This window comes from Hypanus sabinus, chromosome 22 (assembly GCF_030144855.1).
Source record: "Hypanus sabinus isolate sHypSab1 chromosome 22, sHypSab1.hap1, whole genome shotgun sequence".
Taxonomy (NCBI): Eukaryota; Metazoa; Chordata; class Chondrichthyes; order Myliobatiformes; family Dasyatidae; genus Hypanus; species Hypanus sabinus.
In genome coordinates, this window is record NC_082727.1 from 29,423,058 (window position 1) to 29,444,032 (window position 20,975).

Sequence of the window (20,975 nt, forward strand, 5' to 3'; positions counted from 1 at the left end):
CATCAGGAACACTACCATGCCAACCAACCACCACAATTTTGCAAGTCTGATAACTTGGCTGTACTTCTACTCTCAGCATACAGACAGTCTGAAAACTAACACCACTGGTGAGGACCACGAAGATTCGGTCAAGGAGGCCAAGGAACGCTTTCAGCACTGTTTGGATTGGTGGACTGGATAATATTCAAGGACTCACCTTTGGATCTGAATGAATATGCCACAGTTGTCAGTGACTTCATCAAGACCTGTGCATAGGAGTGTGTGCCTTCGAGAACAAACCCAAACTGGAAGCAGTGGATGAACCATGAGATTTGCAGTCTGCTGAGGGCTAGATCTGTGGCATTCAAGACTGGTGATCCAGAACTCTACAAGAGGACTAGGTATGACCTATGAGAGGCTATCTTAAAAACAAAAAAAAGCAATTCTGAATGAAGCTGGAGACAGAATTGAATGCATGTCAGCTACAGCAGGATTAACAGGCATTATTTCTAGGTGAAACCTGACATAAATAGCTGTGGTCCTTTATTTCCAAATAAATGCCTTTTTTTGCAGAGTTTAAAAGAAAGAATAAAACTATATCTGTCTGAACCCCTGCAGCATCTGGTGACTCAGTGATATTTGTCTCAGAGGCTGACGTCAGAACATCTTCCAACAGGTTGAACTCTCACACAAGGTGTCAGGCCCTGATAGTGTACCTGGTAGTGTACTGAAAATCTGTGCCAGGCAACTGGCTGGAGTGCTCAAGGACATTCTCAGTCTCTCACAGTTGCAGTCAAAGGTTCCCACCTAGTTCAAAATGGTATGAATTATGCCAATGCCCAAGAAGAGCAGCATACTTGCCTCAATGACTAATCACCCGATAGCACTCATATCTACTGTGAGGAAGTGCTTTGATGGGCTGGTGACTGCTGGAGTTAACTCCTGCCTTAGCAAAGACCTGGACCTAATGCCATTTGACTACCACTACAATAGGTCCTCAACGGCTGCTAGCTTGGTGGCTCCCCACTTGGGTTTGGACCACCTGTACAACAGGTGCAGTTTACAGACTACGGGCTCAACATTCAACACCATCATCCCCTCTGTATTAATCAACAACTTTCATAACCTGGAACTCTGTACCTTCCTCTGCACTGGATCACTGACTTCCTCACCGGAAGACAGTGAGAGCCGGAAATAACATCTCCTCACTGACAGTCAACACAGGTATATCTCAGAGATTCTAGCATAGCCCACTGCTCTACTCTCTCTACACCCATTATTGAATGGCTGGTTAGGTACATTTGCCACTGTTGATGGCAGAATCTCAGATGGAGACGAGGCACATAGAAGTGAGGTAGATTGTCTGGTTAAGTAGTGTTGCAGCAACTTTGCACACAACGTCAGTGAGATCAGGGAATTGATTGTGGACTTCAGGAAGGAGAAGTCAGGAGAACATGTCCTAGTGGAAGGATCAGGAGTGGAAAGGGTGAGCAGATTCAAGTCCTTGGATGCCAATATTTCTGATGATCTATCCTGGCCCAAGAAATTATGAAGAAGGCATGCCAGCAGCTCTATTTCATTAGGAGATTGAGGAAATTTGGCATGCCACTCTAGACTCCAGCAAATTTCTACAAATATACCATGGAGAGCATTCTAGTTGATACATCAGTGTCCGGGATGGAAGCACCAATGCACAAGATTGGAAAAAGCTGCAGAGGGTTATGAGCTCAGTCAGCTTCATCATGGGCATGGTCTGCATCATCGCGAGAAATACTCAAAAGGCAACGCCTCAATGAGACACGTCCATCATTGAGGACACTCACCATCCATGACATTCCCTCTTCTCCTCAGAGAGGAGGTGCAGGAGTTGAAGACACACATTCAACATCGGATTTCTGAATGGTCCATTAACCCATGCAGACTACCTCACTATTTTCCTCTCTTTTTGTACTACCTATTTATTATCTGCCTTATTATAAGTTACAGTCATTACTTATGTATTGCTCTGCACTGCTGCCACAAAACAATACATTTCAGAACATATATCAATGATAATAAACCTGATTCTGATTCTGATTCGGTGGCACAACCAAAGTAACTGAAACTTTAGTGTTCTGAACACATTAAATTAAGTCAACTATTTAGGTTACTGAATTGCAACTGGGTGGGAACAAAACAAAAGAGATGGTTGTTGACTTCAGGAGGGCACGGAGCAACCACTCCCCACTGAACATCGACGGCTCCTCAATAGAGATCATTAAGAGCACCAAACTTCTTGGGGTTCACCTGGCAGAGAATCTCACCTAGTCCCTCAACACCAGCTTCATAGCAAAGAAAGCCCAGCAGCATTTCTGCTTTCTGCGAAGGCTGAGGAAAGTCCATCTCCCACTCCCCATCCTCATCACATTCTACAGGGGTTGTCTTGAGAATATCCTGAGCAGTTGCATCACTGCTTGGTTCGGAAGTTACACCATCTCGGATCGCAAGACCCTGCAGCGGATAGTGAGGTCAGCTGAGAAGATCATTGGGGTCTCTCTTCCCGCCATTACAGACATTTACACTACATGCTGTGTCCACAAGGCAAACAGCATTATGAAAGGACCTCATGCACCCCTCATGCAAACTCTTCTCCTCTTCTCCCTCTTGCCATCTGGGAAAAGGCACCGGAGGATTCAGGCTCTCACGACCAGACTATGTAACAGTTTCTTCCCCCAAGCTATCAGACTCCTCAATACCCAGAGCCTGGACTGACACCAACTTACTGCCCTCTACTGTGCCTGTTGTCTTGTTTATTATTTATCGTAATGCCTGCACTGTTTTGTGCACTTTATGCAGTCCTGGGCAGGTCTGTAGTCTCGTATAATTTTTTTCTGTGTTGTTTTCACGTAGTTCAGTGTAGTTTTTGTACTGTTTCATGTAGCTCCATGGTCCTGAAAAACATCTCGTTTTTACTGTGTACTGTACCAGCAGTTATGGTTCAAATGACAATAAAAAGTGACTTGTCTTGACTTAAACTGAGGTCCCATGACCCCACAAAAGTCAACATAAAAAATCCCACAGCATTGTGGAGGGAGGGAGAGCTCTTTTGACCATTATTTGTCCATTCACTAACACCAAAGATCTGGCCACACATCTCCTTGATGCATTTGAGGCCCTGCTTTATTACCTACAAGATGAGAAATATTCTATCATTTTATGGTTTTGGGGTGATCTGTATCTTATGTAAGTGCATTTACTTTTCTTCAGAGCTTGGTACAGAATATGTTTCTATCTTAACTGTGGGATTCCATTTTGTGGATCAATAACCAAGTCCAAACTTTTCATTAACAGCAGCAGTTTATTTTCATGTTTAATTCATAACACCTTTAGCTGTCAGCTGCTATTATGAATGGACTGCTTCCCCAGAAGGTATTTACAGACTGTTACGTCCACTCTGCAATAAAGACTGTGTCCTAGCTGGAATCACCCTCTGTGCCTCCATATTGAATGTCTGCCTTGTGCAAAAATTGGAGATCATGGACTACTTTAAATAGAAAGTTTGTTGCTCCAGCTTGAAAACAACTAGGCTAAAGGCAAACCACAGGAATTTGTGACTGCACTATGACCTGGAACATCTGTTAATTGAATCAGTGTGAGCACTGGGGGAGAATGGTATTTAGGTGAATTTTTTTTTTGTTTTACTCATTCTTAGGATCTGAATGAGCTAACAAAGCAAGGGTTTATTGACCCAAGAAGATGGCAATGAATCTATTTGGTAAAGTTGTTCATCACAATTCTGTTGAGGGTGTTGGACACAATAATGTGTTTGTACAGGCCCCCTTCAGAACATTATCATTCACACTAGTGGGGAATTGGACTTGCACGTAGACTGGGCTGAGGCATGGATAACAGTTTCCCCTCCCTGAAGGATGAGGACACAGCCATGAACAGTTGGAAGACCAGGGCAAGAAATTTACTACTGGGGCACTGATGGATTCAGGAGACACAATGAAAAGTTGCTTTAGCAGAAGCAATATAAAATTGCAACCCCTGCCTATGCCCCTGCTTTGTAAGACCTGGAGTCTGGGGTCATAAAGCGATCCAGCATGGGAGTAGGCGCTCTAGCCCACCAGGGCTGCTGTGACCGTCCATTTACACTAGTCCCCCAGCACATTTAACCTTTCATTCAGAAGCATGGGAGACAGTTTACTCTAGTCAACCAACCTACCAATTCATTTGTCTTTGGGATGAGGGAGGAAACTAGAGGCACCTGGATGAAATCTGCACAGTCACAGAGAGAATATTCCAACTCCACACAGGTAGCATGCGAGTTGAGGATTGAACCCATGCCCCTAATGCTGTAAGACAGTGACTCCACCAGTTGTGCCACCTCGCTGCCAGGATGCCAGAGCCGAGAAATAGCTGGGTGCCAGCTTCCTACACAGTCAGGATATGGGCTGGAGAAATGGTACAGGTGTCCCCCGCTTTACGCCACTTCGCTTTTACAAAAGGCCTACATTAGTATCTGTTTTCGCTAACCGAAAGAAACCCAGAGGATTTTCGCTTTTACGAAAAAAGGCGCCTGCCTTAAACTTGTGTTTACCCTGAGGAAGACTATCATGACCGTGAAGCCTTGCGCGGGCAGGTGTGTGCGCATGTGTGACATGCACATGCGTGTACATGCCGGGTTTTTTTCTACAAATCGGTTTTTGGCCGAATCTTCCCAATTCTGGTAAGTGAAGCTTCGCTGTACATATATTATTTCTACATCATATAGGCTGTGTATTTATCATATCCTTCCTGCTTTGACTATATGTTAGTGTTATTTTAGGTTTTATGTGCTATTTGGTATGATTTGGTAGGTTATTTTTTGGGTCTGGGAACGCTCAAAAATTTTTCCCATATAAATTAATAGTAATTGCTTCTTTGCTTTGCGCCATTTCAGCTTACGAAAGGTTTCATAGGAATTCTCTACTTTTGGATAGTGGGGGAAGCCTTTACTCTGAAACAGGCATTCTGCTGAATTTGATTTTAAATTGTAAATGGTATAAAATTTATTCTGTGTCCTTTACGTACTATTTTTCAGAGAGGAGAAACTGCACTGCACATGGCTGCCAGGGCGGGCCAGGCAGATGTGGTCCGTCATCTGGTCCAGAATGGAGCTCAGGTGGAAGCCAAAGCCAAGGTAAGGTCAAAATAAAATTGAGCCACTTACTCAGAAAGCCTGGAACCAGATTTCAGTCTCAGCGGAATCATGCATTAAAGGAGGTGAACAAAGGCAGAGTAGAGTCCTCTCCAGCTTTTTCTGCAGGTGCAACATATACAAAACGCTGGTGGAACTCAGCAGGTCAGGCAATGTCTGCGGAGAGGAGTAAATAGCTGTCCTTTTGGGCTGAGAATCTTCAGCAGGCTGTGGCTTGAAACGTCAATCATTAATTCCCCTCTTTGGATGCTGCCTGACCTATTGAGTTCCTCCAGTATATTGCATGTGCTGCTTTGGATTTCCAGCATCTGGAGAATCGCTTGTGTTTATGTTGTGCTGCATGTAATGTACCATGACATTACTTTAGGCGATATTGTCCCATTACATATATCAGTTCTCAGTGAATCTAGAGGCTTATTCAACAGGGCTCAGGACTCAGCTGCTTCTAAAGCTGCCACTGTTCTTAATGAACAATCCTAATTACACTTCCTTGCCTTTTGACAGCAACAGGATAATGGAAGTTGACACCCAACAAAAGGGGACTAATTCCCCTTACAATGAGCCATTGTAGTTCTTTGACTGAGAGCAAAGCACAGAACCATTGGGAAGCATTAAGTGATTAGGTATCTTAAATTAAAAGGTATAACAACTCCAAAATGGGTTGGAATGATAGTGTAGCAGCTTGCTCAACACTGTACCGTGTGCCGGCTGCAAGACCAGGGTTCAATTCCCACTGTTGGCTATCAGGGGTTTGTAACTTCCCTTGTGACCAAAATGTTCAGGTTAGGGCTAGTAGGGCATGCTATGTTGGCACTGGAAGTGTAGCAACACTTGCGGGCTGATCTCGGCACAATCCCCAATGCAAGCAAAGCATTTCACTGCATGTTTCAATTTAAATTTTAAAACTACAGCATTGATATGAAAGATTTCTACTTTATGATGGGTCAATAGAAAATTACGGAAGCTTCAAATTTCCCTCTGTAAATGGGTTTCTGTTACTGTTTTAAGATGTTTCAACTTCAATCAATATTTATAAATGATAAATACAATCTTTATAAAATTGCCCTAAGTGCCATTGATCAGCGCTGACATCTTGTGAACCAGTAAACATAGATTATTGATATGCAAAGACGCAGGGACACCAATAACGAAGGCAAGCAGTCAAAGAGATTATACAAGCTATTGATGATGAGACACAGATACATGTAGCTTCCAATCAACCTGATCACAGTTAGTGGAGTGCATTGGCAGTGCATTTTCTGAGTTTAAGAAAGGGAAAGGGATTTGGAAATGACTGTCAGCCATATACTGAAAATATCTGGCCTTTAAGCTGTTATTCAAAGTAAATTTATTATCAAAGAACATATGTGTCACCAGATACTATGAGATTCGTTTTCTCACAGTAGGTCAAAGAAATACAATACAATTATTAAAAAACTACACTCAAAGACTGATGAACAACCAATGTGCAAAAAAGACAATTTATGCAAATACAAAAGTAACAATAATTAATTAATACCACCATTAATTCATAACAATTAGACAAGTATGGTAATGTAATTGCAGACTACATGCCCTGACTGCCAACTCAGAGATCACGCTATCATAACTGGCTTCACAATGGCATTTTTGGTGGTTGTCCATCATGTCCGACAATGACAGGAAACCTGTGCAGGAGAGTTTCTAAAGTAGAAAAGCTGTTGCACTGGGGCAGTTCCACTCTCTCGATCTTGGAAGTTGGGGTCCAATGGTATGAACAAGCATCGCAAACTGGGGTCTTCCTTGGTTGTAGTGGTTGATGTCTTCTGTGCCTTGCCCTGCCCTTCGCTCTCCATGCAGCATTGTAGTACCACCTTCCTGGCCATTGGATTTCACTGTAGATCTCATCCGCCCAGTCCACCAGAGCTGACTTCATGTGCTACGACAGGCTTGTCCCTATCTCTCTGGGTTATGAAGCCACCAGCTACCCTCACCTGTCGCGTACGTCAGCTACTTGGAGCCACAGGTGAGAGCTGAGTGTCCAATAGGGTCCAAGGGAGAGTCACCTGCCCTGGAATGGACATGACAAGCCCCTTCACTAGAGATGCTACCCCTCCTTGGACACACCATATACCTCAATACAATGGCATAAGTCAATATAAAAATCTTTTATGGGTAATTTGTTTGAGCAATGGAATGGAAAGGCCTTGCTTCAAACTAATTGTGAAGCCTTTAGGGTGTTATAGCTTGAAAGAAGTTTCATGAAACTTACCTATTCCTCAAATTAAAAAATATTGAAATTATAGAAATATGTGATCCAGCCTTTAAAATAATGAAAGATCCCAATATCCAATATTAAAATATCAGTTAGATAATGGACATTAATGAAGAGAAAGCTTATAAACCTCAAAGGGTTAGGATTATACAAGCTTCATTCCACTTTCAAATGAAGGTTTGATGTTTGGTCACTAGGGCACCTCTAAATTGGAAATGGATCAATATTATAGACAATAGGTGCAGGGGTAGGCCATTCGGCCCTTCGAGCCAGCACTGCCATTCACTGTGATCGTGGCTGATCATCCACAATCAATACCGCGTTCCTGCCTTCTCCCCATATCCCTTGACTCCGCTATCTCTAACTCTTTCTTGAAAGCATCCAGAGAACTGGCCTCCACTGCCTTCTGAGGCAGAGAATTCCACAGATCCACAACTCTCAGGGTGAAAAAAAGTTTTTCCTCAACTCTGTTCTAAATGGCCTACCCCTTATTATTAAACTGTGGCCTCTGGTTCTGGACTCCCCCAACATCAGGAACATGTTTCCTGCCTCTAGCATGTCCAATCCCTTAATAATCTTAAATGTTTCAATCAGATCCCTTCTGATCCTTCTAAATTCCAGTGTATACAAGCCCAATCGCTCCAATCTTTCAACATATGACAGTCCCGCTATCCCAGGAATTACCTCGTGAATTTACACTGCACTCCCTCAATAGCAAGAATGTCCTTCCTCAAATTTGGAGACCAAAACTGAACACAATACTCCAGATGGGGTCTCACCAGGGCCCTGTACAACTGCAGAAGGACCTCTTTGCTTCTATACTCAATTCCCCTTGTTATGAAGGCCAACATGCCATCAGCTTTCTTCATTGCCTGCTGTACCTGCATGCTTACTTTCAGTGACTGATGAACAAGGACACCTAGATCTCATTGTACTTCCCCTTTTCCTAACTTGACACCATTCAGATAGTAATCTGTCTTCTTGTTCTTGCCGCCAAAGTGGAAAACCTCACATTTATCCACATTAAACTGCACCTGCCATGCATCTGTCCACTCACCCAACCTGTCCAAGTCACCCTGCATTCTCCTAACATCCTCCTCACATTTCACACTGCCACCCAGCTTTGTGTCATCTGCAAATTTGCTGATGTTGCTTTTAATCCCTTCATCTGAATCATTTATGTATATTGTAAATAGCTGCGGTCCCAGCACCGAGCCTTGCAGTACCACACTAGTCACTGCCTGCCAATCTGAAAAGTACCAGTTAATCCCTACTCTTTGTTTCCTGTCTGCCAACCAATTTTCTATCCATGTCAGTACCCCACCTGCAATACCATGTGCTCTAATTTTGCCCACTGATCTCCTATGTGGGACCTTATTAAAGGCTTTCTGTAAGTCCAGGTACACTACATCCACTGGCTTTCCCTTGCCCCTTAGTTACATCCTCAAAAAATTCCAGAAGATTAGTCAAGCCCCTTCGTAAATCCGTGCTAACTCAGACCAAACCTGTACCGCTATCCAAATGTGCTGCTATTTCATCTTTTATAATTGACTCCAGCATCTTCCCCACCACTGATGTCAGGCTAACTGGTCTATAATTCCCTGTTTTCTCTCTTCCTCCTTTCTTAAAAAGTGGGATAACATTAGCTACCCTCCAATCCTCAGGAACTGATCCTGAATCTATAGAACATTGGAAAATGATTACCAATGCGTCCACGATTTCTAGAGCCACCTCCTTAAGTACCCTGGGATGCAGACCATCAGGCCCTGGAGATTTATCAGCCTTCAGTCCCATCAGTCTACCCAACACCATGTTCTGCCTAATGTGAATTTCCTTCAGTTCCTCCGTTACCCTAGGTCCTCTGGCCACTATTACATCTGGGAGATTGTCTGTACCTTCCCTAGTGATTGTCTGTGTCATTCCAAAGTACTTGTTCAACTCGCCTGCCATTTCCTTGTTCCCCATAATAAGTTCACCCGTTTCTGCCTTCAAGGGCCCAACTTTGGTATTAACTAATTTTTTCCTCTTCACATGCCTAAAGAAGCTTTTACTATCCTCCTTTATATTCTTGCCTCGCTTACCTTCGTACCTCATCTTTTCTCACTGTATTGTCTTTTTAGTTATCTTCTGTTGCTCTTTAAAAGTTTCCCAATCCTCTGGCTTCGCGCTCATCTTTGCTATGTTATACTTCTCTTCTATTTTTATACTGTCTTTGACTTCTCTTGTCAGCCACGATCGCCCCCTGCTCCCCTTAGAATCTTTCTTCCTCTTTGGAATGAACTGATCCTGCACCTTCTGCATTATTCCCAGAAATACCTGCCATTGTTGTTCCACTGTTATCCCTGCTAGGGTATCCTTCCAGTCAACTTTGACCAGTTCCTCCCTCATGGCTCCATAGTCCCCTTTGTTCAACTGTAATACTGACACTTCTGATTTTCCTTTCTCCCTCTCAAATTGTAGATTAAAACTTATATTATGGTCACTACCTCTTAATGGCTCCTTTACCTCGAGTTCCCTTATCGAATCCAGTTCATTACACAACAATATTTGCAGAAAAATAGACTGAAGATTATAGAGATGGAATCATACAACACATAAAGAAAACTATTTAGCCTTTGATTATCATTTAACTATTAAAAAAATTATTTTAAAGTGGTCCTGTCATTTCCCCATGCACCTGGACAGTCTTTCATCTTTGATTACATATTCATTCCCAGGTATGAGCAGAATTAATTACTACTATTTCCCTGATGGGTTAAAGGTTTATTGTTCCTCAGTATAAGAGGTGAGCAGGTTTCAAGATTGGGAAGTTCATATTGGAATGATTCTACAGACTGCTAATGGAACAGTCTAATTCCAGATTGTCCCGTGTTTCTTGTCTGTAAGACATAATGATTTCCACCAGCCCTTTTGCAATGGTTTGATCAGGGTGGGAGAAGGCGATGGGAGAAAGGAGGTGAAATCCTTCTTTGAATGTTGTAATGTTCTCAATTACTGGAACAGAAAATTCAATTTAAGTAATTACTTGATTGAGTGGATCTACCTACTGATTAAACCTCAAGTGTTTGAAAAATGTTGTTCATTGGTGTCAAGTTATAAGTTCCTCTCTCCACCATCCTCACATTGCCTCTACAATATCTCCAACCCCAAACCACAATGGAATCTTTGTGGTTTGAAATTCTTTTACAGAGTTCTACTTCAGAAACATTTTTTGTTTAAACAGTCCTCACATATTTCTGTCAGCTTCATACATGGAAAAAATACCAATTGATGCACTTCAGTATGTGTAAAGTTCTGTGCGATAATCTTGAGTTGACGTGATATAAGCAGCAATAATTCACTCAGGATTCTAACTGTTCTTGGCCTGGACCTCGGATCCAGGACCTTGTGCTCCATTTCTCTGGGAGTGAAAAGATGTTTGTGCTCCTGAGCATGTCTTGTATTGTTTTCAGCAGTTCCAACAGTTTTGATACAACTCTAATCCTTTCCCAACAAGAAAAAGGACAGAAAGGAGGTGGGAAAGGAGGAGCTATTAGGTTAGAAACTTGTTTTTAGAATAGGAGATTGGCAAACCATTTTGCTCTGTAATAGTTTTTGACTAAATTTATTGGTATAGAATATACACCAGACTTTATTTGATTGGTATCTATCCATCACCCTGCACATTTATTCCCTCCAACAAGAGGATTCAGTCTGTTCTATGTGCAAAATACATATGCACAATTACTTAGCTGGGCTATACTGACCGCAACTCCCAACCCTGCAACTTCTGCCTCAAGTGCTTTAGGCATGTGGGAATACTACTGTTTGCATGTCCCCTTCCAATCACAAGCCAACATTCACTTGGAACTATATTGTTGTTCCCTCAATGTTGCTGGATCCAAATCCTCAAATCCCTTATACAATCCACTGCAACCAAGGAATACCTCCATTGTGATGACTTCTTGTATCACTGCAGCTGGACCTCTGAGGTCAAGAGAGTGGACCTACCCCAATTCCACTCTGGAAACTCTCCCACCCAAGTTTCTTCATGTAGTTCAGTTCAACAACAGAAGAACTGCACAAATCTCATCATCAGATACAATGGGCAACCAACCAATCAATCAGTCATCTTCATATTCATGTCTTGTCACTTACGCCCAGCTCATGAAACATTAACAAATTCTTTAAAAAGTTTAGAATGCTAATTGTCTGAATGTTGGCCATTTATTTCCATATCAAGCACAAAAGTCCATTTTATATATTTAATCAGAACAAATTTCAGGTGATGTAAGCTCTGCATATACTGTACCTGCTGTTTTGCTTGGCAGCTTTGCTTTCCCCTATAGCCAGATGTTCATCAAAAATACCTTCTGCCTTTCTTTATCATATGCAGGATGACCAGACTCCATTGCATATTGCATCTCGCTTGGGGAAGGCTGACATTGTGCAGCAGTTATTGCAACATGGGGCATCTCCGGATGCAGCTACAACCTCTGGCTATACACCACTACACATCTCAGCTCGGGAAGGTCATGAAGATGTGGCATCGGTCCTATTGGAACAGGGGGCTTCGCTCTCTGTGAATACCAAGGTATTACAGCTGAATATTTGTATCTCTTCCCATATGTATACAATTGCCTGAAATATTCAATCAGGATCAACAAGCTCCTACATCTGCAGCATGTTACCACCCACACTAGACCCCCTACAATTCGCCTATTGACACAACCAATTGACAGATGATGCAACAGCCACAGCTCTACACACCATCCTTACATGCCTGGAGAAGATGGATGCTCATGTGAGAATGCTGTTCTTGGATTATAATTCAGCATTCAACACCATAATTCCCTCCAGGCTTGACAAGAAGCTCAGAGACCTCAACCTTCACCCTGCCTTGTGCAGCTGAATCCTGGACTTCCTGTCAGATCACTGGCAGGTGGTAAGAGTGGGTTCCCTCACCTTTGTCCCTCTGATCTCAGCACGCAACCCCCCCCAACCAGGGCTGTTTCCTAAGCCCCCTCCTTTACTCTCTGTATACCCATGACTATGGCACCACCCACAGCTCCAATCTGCTAATTAAATTTACAGATGATACTACATTGATTGGCTTTGTCTCAAATAATAACGAGGCAGCCTACAGAGAAGAAGTCATCACCGACACAGTGTGTCAAGAAAACAGCCTCTCCCTCATTGTCACAAAAACAAAGGAGCTGTTTGTGGATTACAGGAGGCTAGCCCCTATTGACATCAATGGATATGGGGTTGAGAGGGTGAACAGCTTTAATTTCCTCAGTATACACATCACCAAGGATCTCATATGGTCTGTACATATTGGCTGTGTGGTGAAAAGGGCACAACAGTTGAAGTTTGGTATGGGCCCACAAATCGTAAGGATTTTCTACAGGAGCACAATTGAGAGCATCCTGACTGGCTGTATCACTGCCTGGTTTGGGATTTGTACTCAATTGCAGGACTCTGCAGAGAGTGGTGCAGTCAGCCCAGTGCATCTGTGGACGTGAACTTCCCACTATTCAGGACATTTACAGAGACCGGTGCTTGGATCATTGGCGACCCATGTCACCCCAACCATAAACTGTTCCAGCTGCTACCGTCCAGGAAACAGTATCACAGCATTAAAGCCAGGACCAACAAGCTCCGGGACAGCTTCTTCCACCAGGCCATCAGACTGATTAATTCACACTGATACAATTGTATTTCTATGCTATATTGACTGTCCTGTTGTACATATTATTTATTACAGATTACTATAAATTGCACATTGCACATACAGATGGAGATGTAACTTCAAGATTTTTACTCCTCATGTATGTGAAGGATATAAGAAATAAAGTCAATTCTGCTGGAGTTTCTGCTGGAGAAACTCAGCAGGTCAAGTGGCATCTGTGAGAGAAAAGGAACTGCCGATGTTTCAGATTGAAACCTTCATTGGTATATATAAGAGATTGTGCAGATGCCAAAAATCCAGAGCAACACGCACAAAATGTGAGGAACTGTTCTGATAAAGGGTCTCAGCTCAATACCCCAACTGTTTATCCCTCTCTATTGATGTTGTCTAACCTGCTGAGTTCTTCCAGCATTTTGTGTGTGTTGCTATGCAGGTTTTAAACCTGAAACGTTGACCCAATGCACAGCTTAAACCTGAAACATCTCCCACAGCTGCTGCTTCTCCTGCTCAGTTCTTGCAGATTGTTTGTTATGTATGGTATTCCCAAATAGGGGATGACTGGAAAATTGCATTAGTAATCTACTTGAAATTGTATTGGTTGGGAAATGGACTGTATATTGTCCAGATCCTTCAGCTATACATTGACAGAAGAGTGTGTGTACCATAACTCGAGGGTGAGGTGGTGTAAATACTGAATGATAACCTTAAACTCCTGTTAAAATTAGTTCGCATAATTGCAGCTCAACTATTTGTCAGTGGCATCGTACCCTGCAATGGAACATAATTATTCCTAGGTGCTTTTCTAACTCCTTGTATTTCTTGACGTTTTTAAACATGGTAACTGTTAGCATTTTATTAATACAGTTAGAGGATGATTTATCACCTAAAATGAGCATTTTAGGAAGTTGTGCATTACTTCTCCCGCAAAATTATTCTAATAAGTGATGAAGAAATCATCTGAAATATTTGATTATGACTTTGCGGACCCCAGTTAGTTTCTCTATAAATTGAATATATATTTGATACAAAAGGTGGTGTGTGTGCCTGTGGATATGAACCAGTGTAAAGAACTTCCCTCGACCAATGCAACTGGTGAAATCTGAGAATGAAGTTATGTTAGGAGGGTTTGGCTTGGGCAAAATGAGTGTTGAACCACACCAAGATTGTGGTTGACCCAAACAGAGATGTCGTCAAGAGCAACTCAGTTCAAAGTGCCAGTTTCAGGTCACCTTCTGAATTTACATGACTGCCATAATCAAGTAGAAAGTTGCCCCTTTGTTATACTAACCTAACAAGTATTAAGAATAATTTGTATCATCATACTATGACCTTCTGTATTAGATGTAAAACCTAATCCACAAAAGCTTTTACCTTCTTAATAATATCCACAAGATTAGTGGTGATCTGTTTCAACCAAAAGGTATTGCAATGTTAAAGTTAAAGCTTAGCAAGGGACACAGAGCTGGAATAACCAAATAGGCATGAGGTACATTTTGTCCATGATCTAAATGAGTGCAGAGTAGGCTTGAGGGAGTGAATCATCTTACCCAGATTCAACAGTTACAATTGATAATTTAGTGGAAGAGTTGGCCCCTCTAAATCACCTCTGAGAGTTTGCTGTACAAGTATGTGAACTTGACAATGCAGAAGAGTTGGGACTGAAGTAGTGGTATATATTTAATGCTGTACTGCAATCGCTTTACAGAAAGGGTTCACTCCACTCCACGTGGCTGCAAAGTATGGGAAAATGGAGGTAGCCAATCTCTTGCTTCAGAAGTCTGCGTCTCCCAATGCCTCCGGAAAGGTAATTGTAGTGTGTTTTCTAAACTGCTTATGTTAGCATGGTTCAGTAGTAGACTTCCTTTGAAGATTGTCAGTTCACAATTCATTCCAAATCACTTCTGAACACAAAATCTGGGATGAAGTGATCCAGAGAGCTACATGAAACATCAGACCGAGCTTTTTCCTCCTCACTGAGGTGAACGGGTTATCAACTACAGGAGGAAGAAGTTGCAGATCCGTGAGCTAGTCGTTAGGAGATGGGAGGTGGAGAGGGTCAGTGGCTATAAATTCCTTGGTATTATTATATCAGAAGATCTGTCCTGGGACAAGAACATAGGTGCCATCATAGAGGAGGCATGACTGCCTCTACTTTTTTACAGATTTGCACAGGCTCAGCATTTCACTAACAACATTGACAAACATCTATAGATACACTGTGGAGCGTATCATAAGTGGTTGCATCATGGCCTGGTAAGGAAACAGCAATGCCCAAGAATGGAAAAGGCTACAGGTGGTGGACGTAGCCCAATCCATCGCAGGGAGAGCCCTCCCCACCATTGAGTATGTTTACATGGAGGGCTGCCACAAGAAAGCAGCATCCATCATCAAGGACCCCCACCATCCAGGCCATGCTCTCTTCTTGGTACTACCATTGCGCAGGAGGTACAGGAGCCTTAGGTCCCAAAGCACCAGGTTCAGGAACAGTTATTACCCTTCAACCATCAGGTTCCTGAACCAATACATAATTTCAGTCACTGCAATTCTGAGCTGATTCTACAACCTACCAACTCACTTTCCAGGGCTCTGCAACTCATGTTCTAAATATTATTTACTTATTTATTTGTACAATTTATCTTCTTTTGCACATTGATTATTTGTCATATTTTCTTTATATATTTTTTGTAAATTCTATTGTATATTTCTTTATTTTCCTGTAAATGCCTATCTCAAGGTAGTACAGTGTATGGTAACTACTTCGATCATAAATTTTACATTGACTTTGAATTTAAAGGTTTCATTTAAAGAACAGCAAGGGCATTTTTGATATCCCGACCAATGTTTATCATTCAAACAACAACTAAAAACAGATGATCCAGTCATTCTCCCAATATTGCTTATGGGACCGCACTGTGCACAAATTACAATAGTAAATTTACTTGAGGGGTGACTTATTGGTTGTAAGATCCTTTGGGACTTAATGGCATTATGAAAGATGCTTATGTTAATACAAGCTATTTCATTTTAGATATACAAGTCATCTAGTGACTGAGTTAATACATCATCTGGCTTGATTAGATTGTTGACTCAAAAGGGCATCAAAGGTTACAGGGAGCAAACAGGAGAATGGGATTGCAAGGGATAATAAATCAACTAGGATCGAATGGTGGGGCAGACTTAAATCTGTTCTTGTGTCTCATAGTCTCAGCAAATTGATTTGAAAGAGCCTGTGATACCCTAAATTTCCCGTCTGACTCATCTTGTGTACAGATACACCTGTACCTAATGTCAATTTATGTACATACAATCAGGTTATGTATATAAGCTAATCTTTAATCTTACCTCTTTGTATTTATTGTGTTCTTTATGTTTATTATGTATTTATTTATGCTGCTTCATATCATTTTGTCCTCCTTTATACTCCATTCATTTCACTCATGTAAACACTGAACTGATTCCACAACCTACAGACTCACTCTCAAGGAATCTACGACTCATGCTCTCTGTATTATTTATTTACTTATTATTATTAGTTTTTTTTGTATTTGCACAGTATGCCTTCTTTTACACATTGGTCATTTGTCAGTCTTTGTGCGTAGTTTTTTACTGATTCTATTGCATTTCTTTGTTCTGTGAATTCTTCTTTTACTTTTGCCTGTTATGCCACTAGCATTTCAGGCAGCAATGAAGGTCTTCCGTCCCTGGGGCCATTAACGCCTTCCTTCATCATGTCAGTAGCCTCCTCTCGGTTTATTCTCAGTCGTACAAGTCCCAGATGGTTACTCAGGAACACCATCGCACACAGATGTAGGAGGATTCTTCATTGCTGTTTCTATAACAGTTTCATTTGTCCAGTCAGGGTTGTTAGCCCTGAGCTGAACCATGAACCTGGAGGATTGGTGGATCACTCTAGTCTGGTCTCTGCCCTTTGACATGTTTGGCATGGGTGACCCTACCAAGAGCCAAAGCATAAGGCCCTGACTCCAGCCAGCATAGCTCTCTGGGTCATTGAAGCACACAAGCCTTCAAACCATGACCAGGTTGTCATCCTCTTGGAGGTCTTCTGTGAATGCCCATAAGAAAATGAATCTCGGTTTAAATAGGCTGCAGGTGATGACTTGGAAATGAGTAACGGGTGACTCCTTTTAGCTGGGTAGAGACTAGGAGGTGCCTATCTTGTGCAGGCCTACCAAATTGTTCTTGACCGCTTTAGGCTTTGTTTAATTTAGCTATCTTTCTTCTTTATGGCAGTCTCCAAAGAGCACCTTATTTTATAGCATAAACAGGTAGAAGCAGAGTGACAAAAGTAGAAATACATGTTGTAGCAGGATGTCATGTTAAATATATCAGCTGTTGACATCACTACTTTGTGATTGTCTCTCATACTTGTTAGCAATGTAGACAGCTGCTTGAAACTGCTCAAAGACTCCATCAACACACAAAGTGCTTGAGGAACTCTGCAAGTCAGGCAGCATCTATGGAGGGGAATGTTTCAAGCCAAGACACTTCAGCACTTCCAATGCAGGGTTCCAGCCCAAAACATTGACTGGTTATTCCCCACTGGAGATACTACCTCGTTTCTCCAGTATTTTTGTGTGTGTTACTCAAGATTTCCAGCATCTGGAGAATCTCTTGTGTTTATGAAGTCTCTGTAATAATTTAGCCCTGTTCCATCTCTGTCATCCAGAAGACATCCAACTGTGGAGACACAAAAGAGAGCAGATGTTGCCATCCAGAGCAAAAGGGAAACTGTTGGAGGAACCCAGTGGGTCAGGCATCATCTGTGGAGCAAAAGGGATGGTCCATGTTCTGAGTTGCGTCTCTGCATCAGGACTGAGAGTCTAAGGGGGGAATGGCCGCCATAAAGAAATGAGAGGGAGGGCAAGGCAAGACAGCAGCTTGGAGGCAAGAGGCTAGGTTGTTATTGTTATTGCTAGGTTAGGTTGCTATTGTTGTTATTGTGGAGACAACAAAGAGCTGCAGAAAACAGAGTCTGATTAAAAAAGAAAAGTGGTGTGTGGAACCAGATGTGAGGAGAGTGTTAGGCAAAAGGAAAACTGCCCTTTGTTGTTGTCATGATCAACTTCTCCCTCTATCTGCACATCAACTCCTTCTCACCCAGATCTACCTATTACTTGCCAGCTCCTGCCTTATCCCTCCACCTCAAATCTTTTTATACCGGCCATCTCCAATTTCAGTCCTGAAGCGGGTCTTGACCAAAAGTGTCGAATATCCCTTCACTTCCATGGATGTTACCTGACCTGCTGAAGTGCCTCCTGCAATGTGCTTAATGAATGATATTGCTTCTGGGGAAGTAAAAGCTCACATATTTCAATTCTTCTCCCTTTGCTTGAATATCTCAATGACAATGCCCTTCCTTACCTTAAACACTTTGAGACATTGGTATTTTCCTTCTCTGGCCTTGTGTATCTCTGATTCAGTGAATGTAGTCAGGTTAATACATTTTAGTCACAATGTAGTGAGGTAAATACCATTGAAATCAATCAAGGCATTGAAGCAGAGATTGATTTGATTTTAACAAGCTGGATTTGTGTGGCATAATGGTTGGTTGGTTAGTTGTCCATTGTATCCAACAAGAACAGTTAGATTGAGACAGTTCTTCTGTTGTGCATTCAAAGATGGCTGTTGAGTCCAACTTCTGAGTGACACAGACATCCACAATAAGGACATGGGAACTGTTCCTGGTTCTGATAGTGGAGCCACTGCTACAGTTTCCCCTCTTTGTCTATTTCAGTGTCTCTCCACTAGTTTGTGTGTGATTCCCCAACCACTCTGGTCTCTGGCTTAACCACTTAGCCACGTGAGGAGTTAAGAGAGTGTCTTTTTTGGGCTAGGTGACTGAATGGCCAGGTGAATATGAAATGCATGTTAAATCAATGAGGGTAATAGTTTGAAATTACTGAAATTTCCTGCTTTTCCTCCATTTTTTTCTCCCCAGAGCGGCCTAACTCCATTACATGTGGCAGCCCACTACGATAACCAGAAGGTGGCCCTGTTGTTATTGAACCAAGGAGCATCACCTCATGCAGCAGCAAAGGTACAGTGTACAGACAGCCCAGAGACAGGAAGTAGCAACCTGTATGGAGAGTAATCACTGTCGGGTTTGTATATTGGGACCAGAATCGCTTTTGGTTTGCTTGTATGTACCTAGACAGTAGGCTACTTGTTGGAAATGTGCTGAATATCTCCAATCCAATGTCTTTAGAAGTCAGTGACTGATGGTTTGCTTAACCATGTTTGTGGTATGATGTTTGGAAAAAAAAACAAGGGGATTAAATTGAATGGATATGTGTTTCTTGTTTTTCAAATGCTTGCTAATTATGTTGTATATGTGGAACATGATGAGATTGTTTAATGTGTGTGGGAACATTTTCTGTTATCTTGTGTAACTCTGTCATCGCTTCACATATCCTTCATTTACATGAATCTTAGTTGAATACAGACTCAGATTTGTCTCTCATCTCATTAATGGTCAATGTCACTCTTGATTTAAACCTGATGTGATGGAATATCAAAATCAACAACAAAATAACAAGTTGCAGTCTGACTAGCGTTTGATTTCATCTGGAAAATATTGTATTCTGTAATTCCATCATCTTCATTATTTTCAGCATTTGGCAATCGGTATCTGTGGATTGTTAATCTGGATGTTGTAATGGATGCTGCATGTGGATTTTGGTGATGCATAAGGGATTTTGGTGGTCAAAAAGTTTTATTGATCAGTTAAATATGAACAGGGCAGTAATAAGTTGCTTTTGAAGTCATGTCGAACAGAGCAGGAACATCATTTGGGCTCAGTAGACTCCCAATTGTATGCAGCTCAGAATACTTTGGTTCCTTGGTGTAAGCTCAGTGTTATAAAGAGCTTTTGGATGCAACTTGGATGGATGCAAATAAATCAGTTCAACTTAAACATGATACCTTATTGTGTGCCTTTCATTCTTGCCCTGTGAGCCTCTTTCCAATCACCTTCCCAATTTCTGCCATAAGATGTTGTTATTTACAGGACTAGAGAAGCCATTAAGTTCCTTGAATTCATTCCATCATTAACTTAGATCTTGCCTAATCGTATTTAATTTCAACTATTCTAACTTTGGTTCTTTATCCCCTTATGTAAATCTACAAACTTCACTTCTGGAATTATCACCGGACTCCCTACATTCTCATTTGCCCAGGGGAGAAAGCACCAGATTTCATTGCCATTTATGGGAATGATTGCTTCAAAATAGTGAAAACCCTGCACTGAGTGGCCACTTTGTTAGTTACCTCCTGCATTTAATAAATGGGCCATTGAATGTATGTTTGTGGACTTCTGCTGCTGTAGGTCATCCATTTCAAGTTTCATTGTGTTGTGCATTCAGAGATGCTCCTCAACACACCACTGTTATTTGAGCTACTGTCACCTTCCTGTCAACTTCAATCAGTCTCCCCATTCCCATCTATCTGCCGCTCACTGGATGTTTTTTTGTTTTACACACCATTCTCTGTGAACTCCAGAGACTGTTGTGTGTGAAAATCCCACAAGATCAGCAGTTTCTGATATATTTAAGCAACCTCATCTGGCACCAACGATCATTCCATGGTCAAAGTTACTTAGATCATGTTTCTTCCCACCCTGATATTTGGTCTGAACAACAACTGAACCTCTTCACCATACAGTATCTGCATGCTGTTATGCATTGAACTGGTGCCACATGATAAACTGATTAGATATTTGCATTGATGAGCAGGTGTACCTAATAAAGTTGCCACTGAGTGTATCTCTAACTAGTTCTAGAGTATTCCAGCAGTGGAAATAGTTACCCTTTCAAATTCTTTAATTGTCTGAATTGCATCCATCAGAACAACTCTTTATTTTATATATCCAG

General features: G+C 41.8%; 1 protein-coding gene across 13 annotated transcripts in view; it reads left to right on the forward strand.

Moving 5' to 3' along the window:
• The window catches only part of ank3b (ankyrin 3b), a 615,939-nt gene that overhangs the window by 443,772 nt on the left and 151,192 nt on the right, over positions 1-20,975 (forward strand). For all 13 annotated transcript variants that reach the window (XM_059947390.1, XM_059947385.1, XM_059947393.1 and 10 more), the window contains exons 13-16: positions 5,045-5,143; positions 11,791-11,988; positions 14,792-14,890; positions 19,046-19,144. In XM_059947390.1, coding sequence (XP_059803373.1) covers positions 5,045-5,143; positions 11,791-11,988; positions 14,792-14,890; positions 19,046-19,144 — 495 coding nt within the window. The remainder of the gene's footprint in view (positions 1-5,044; positions 5,144-11,790; positions 11,989-14,791; positions 14,891-19,045; positions 19,145-20,975) is intronic.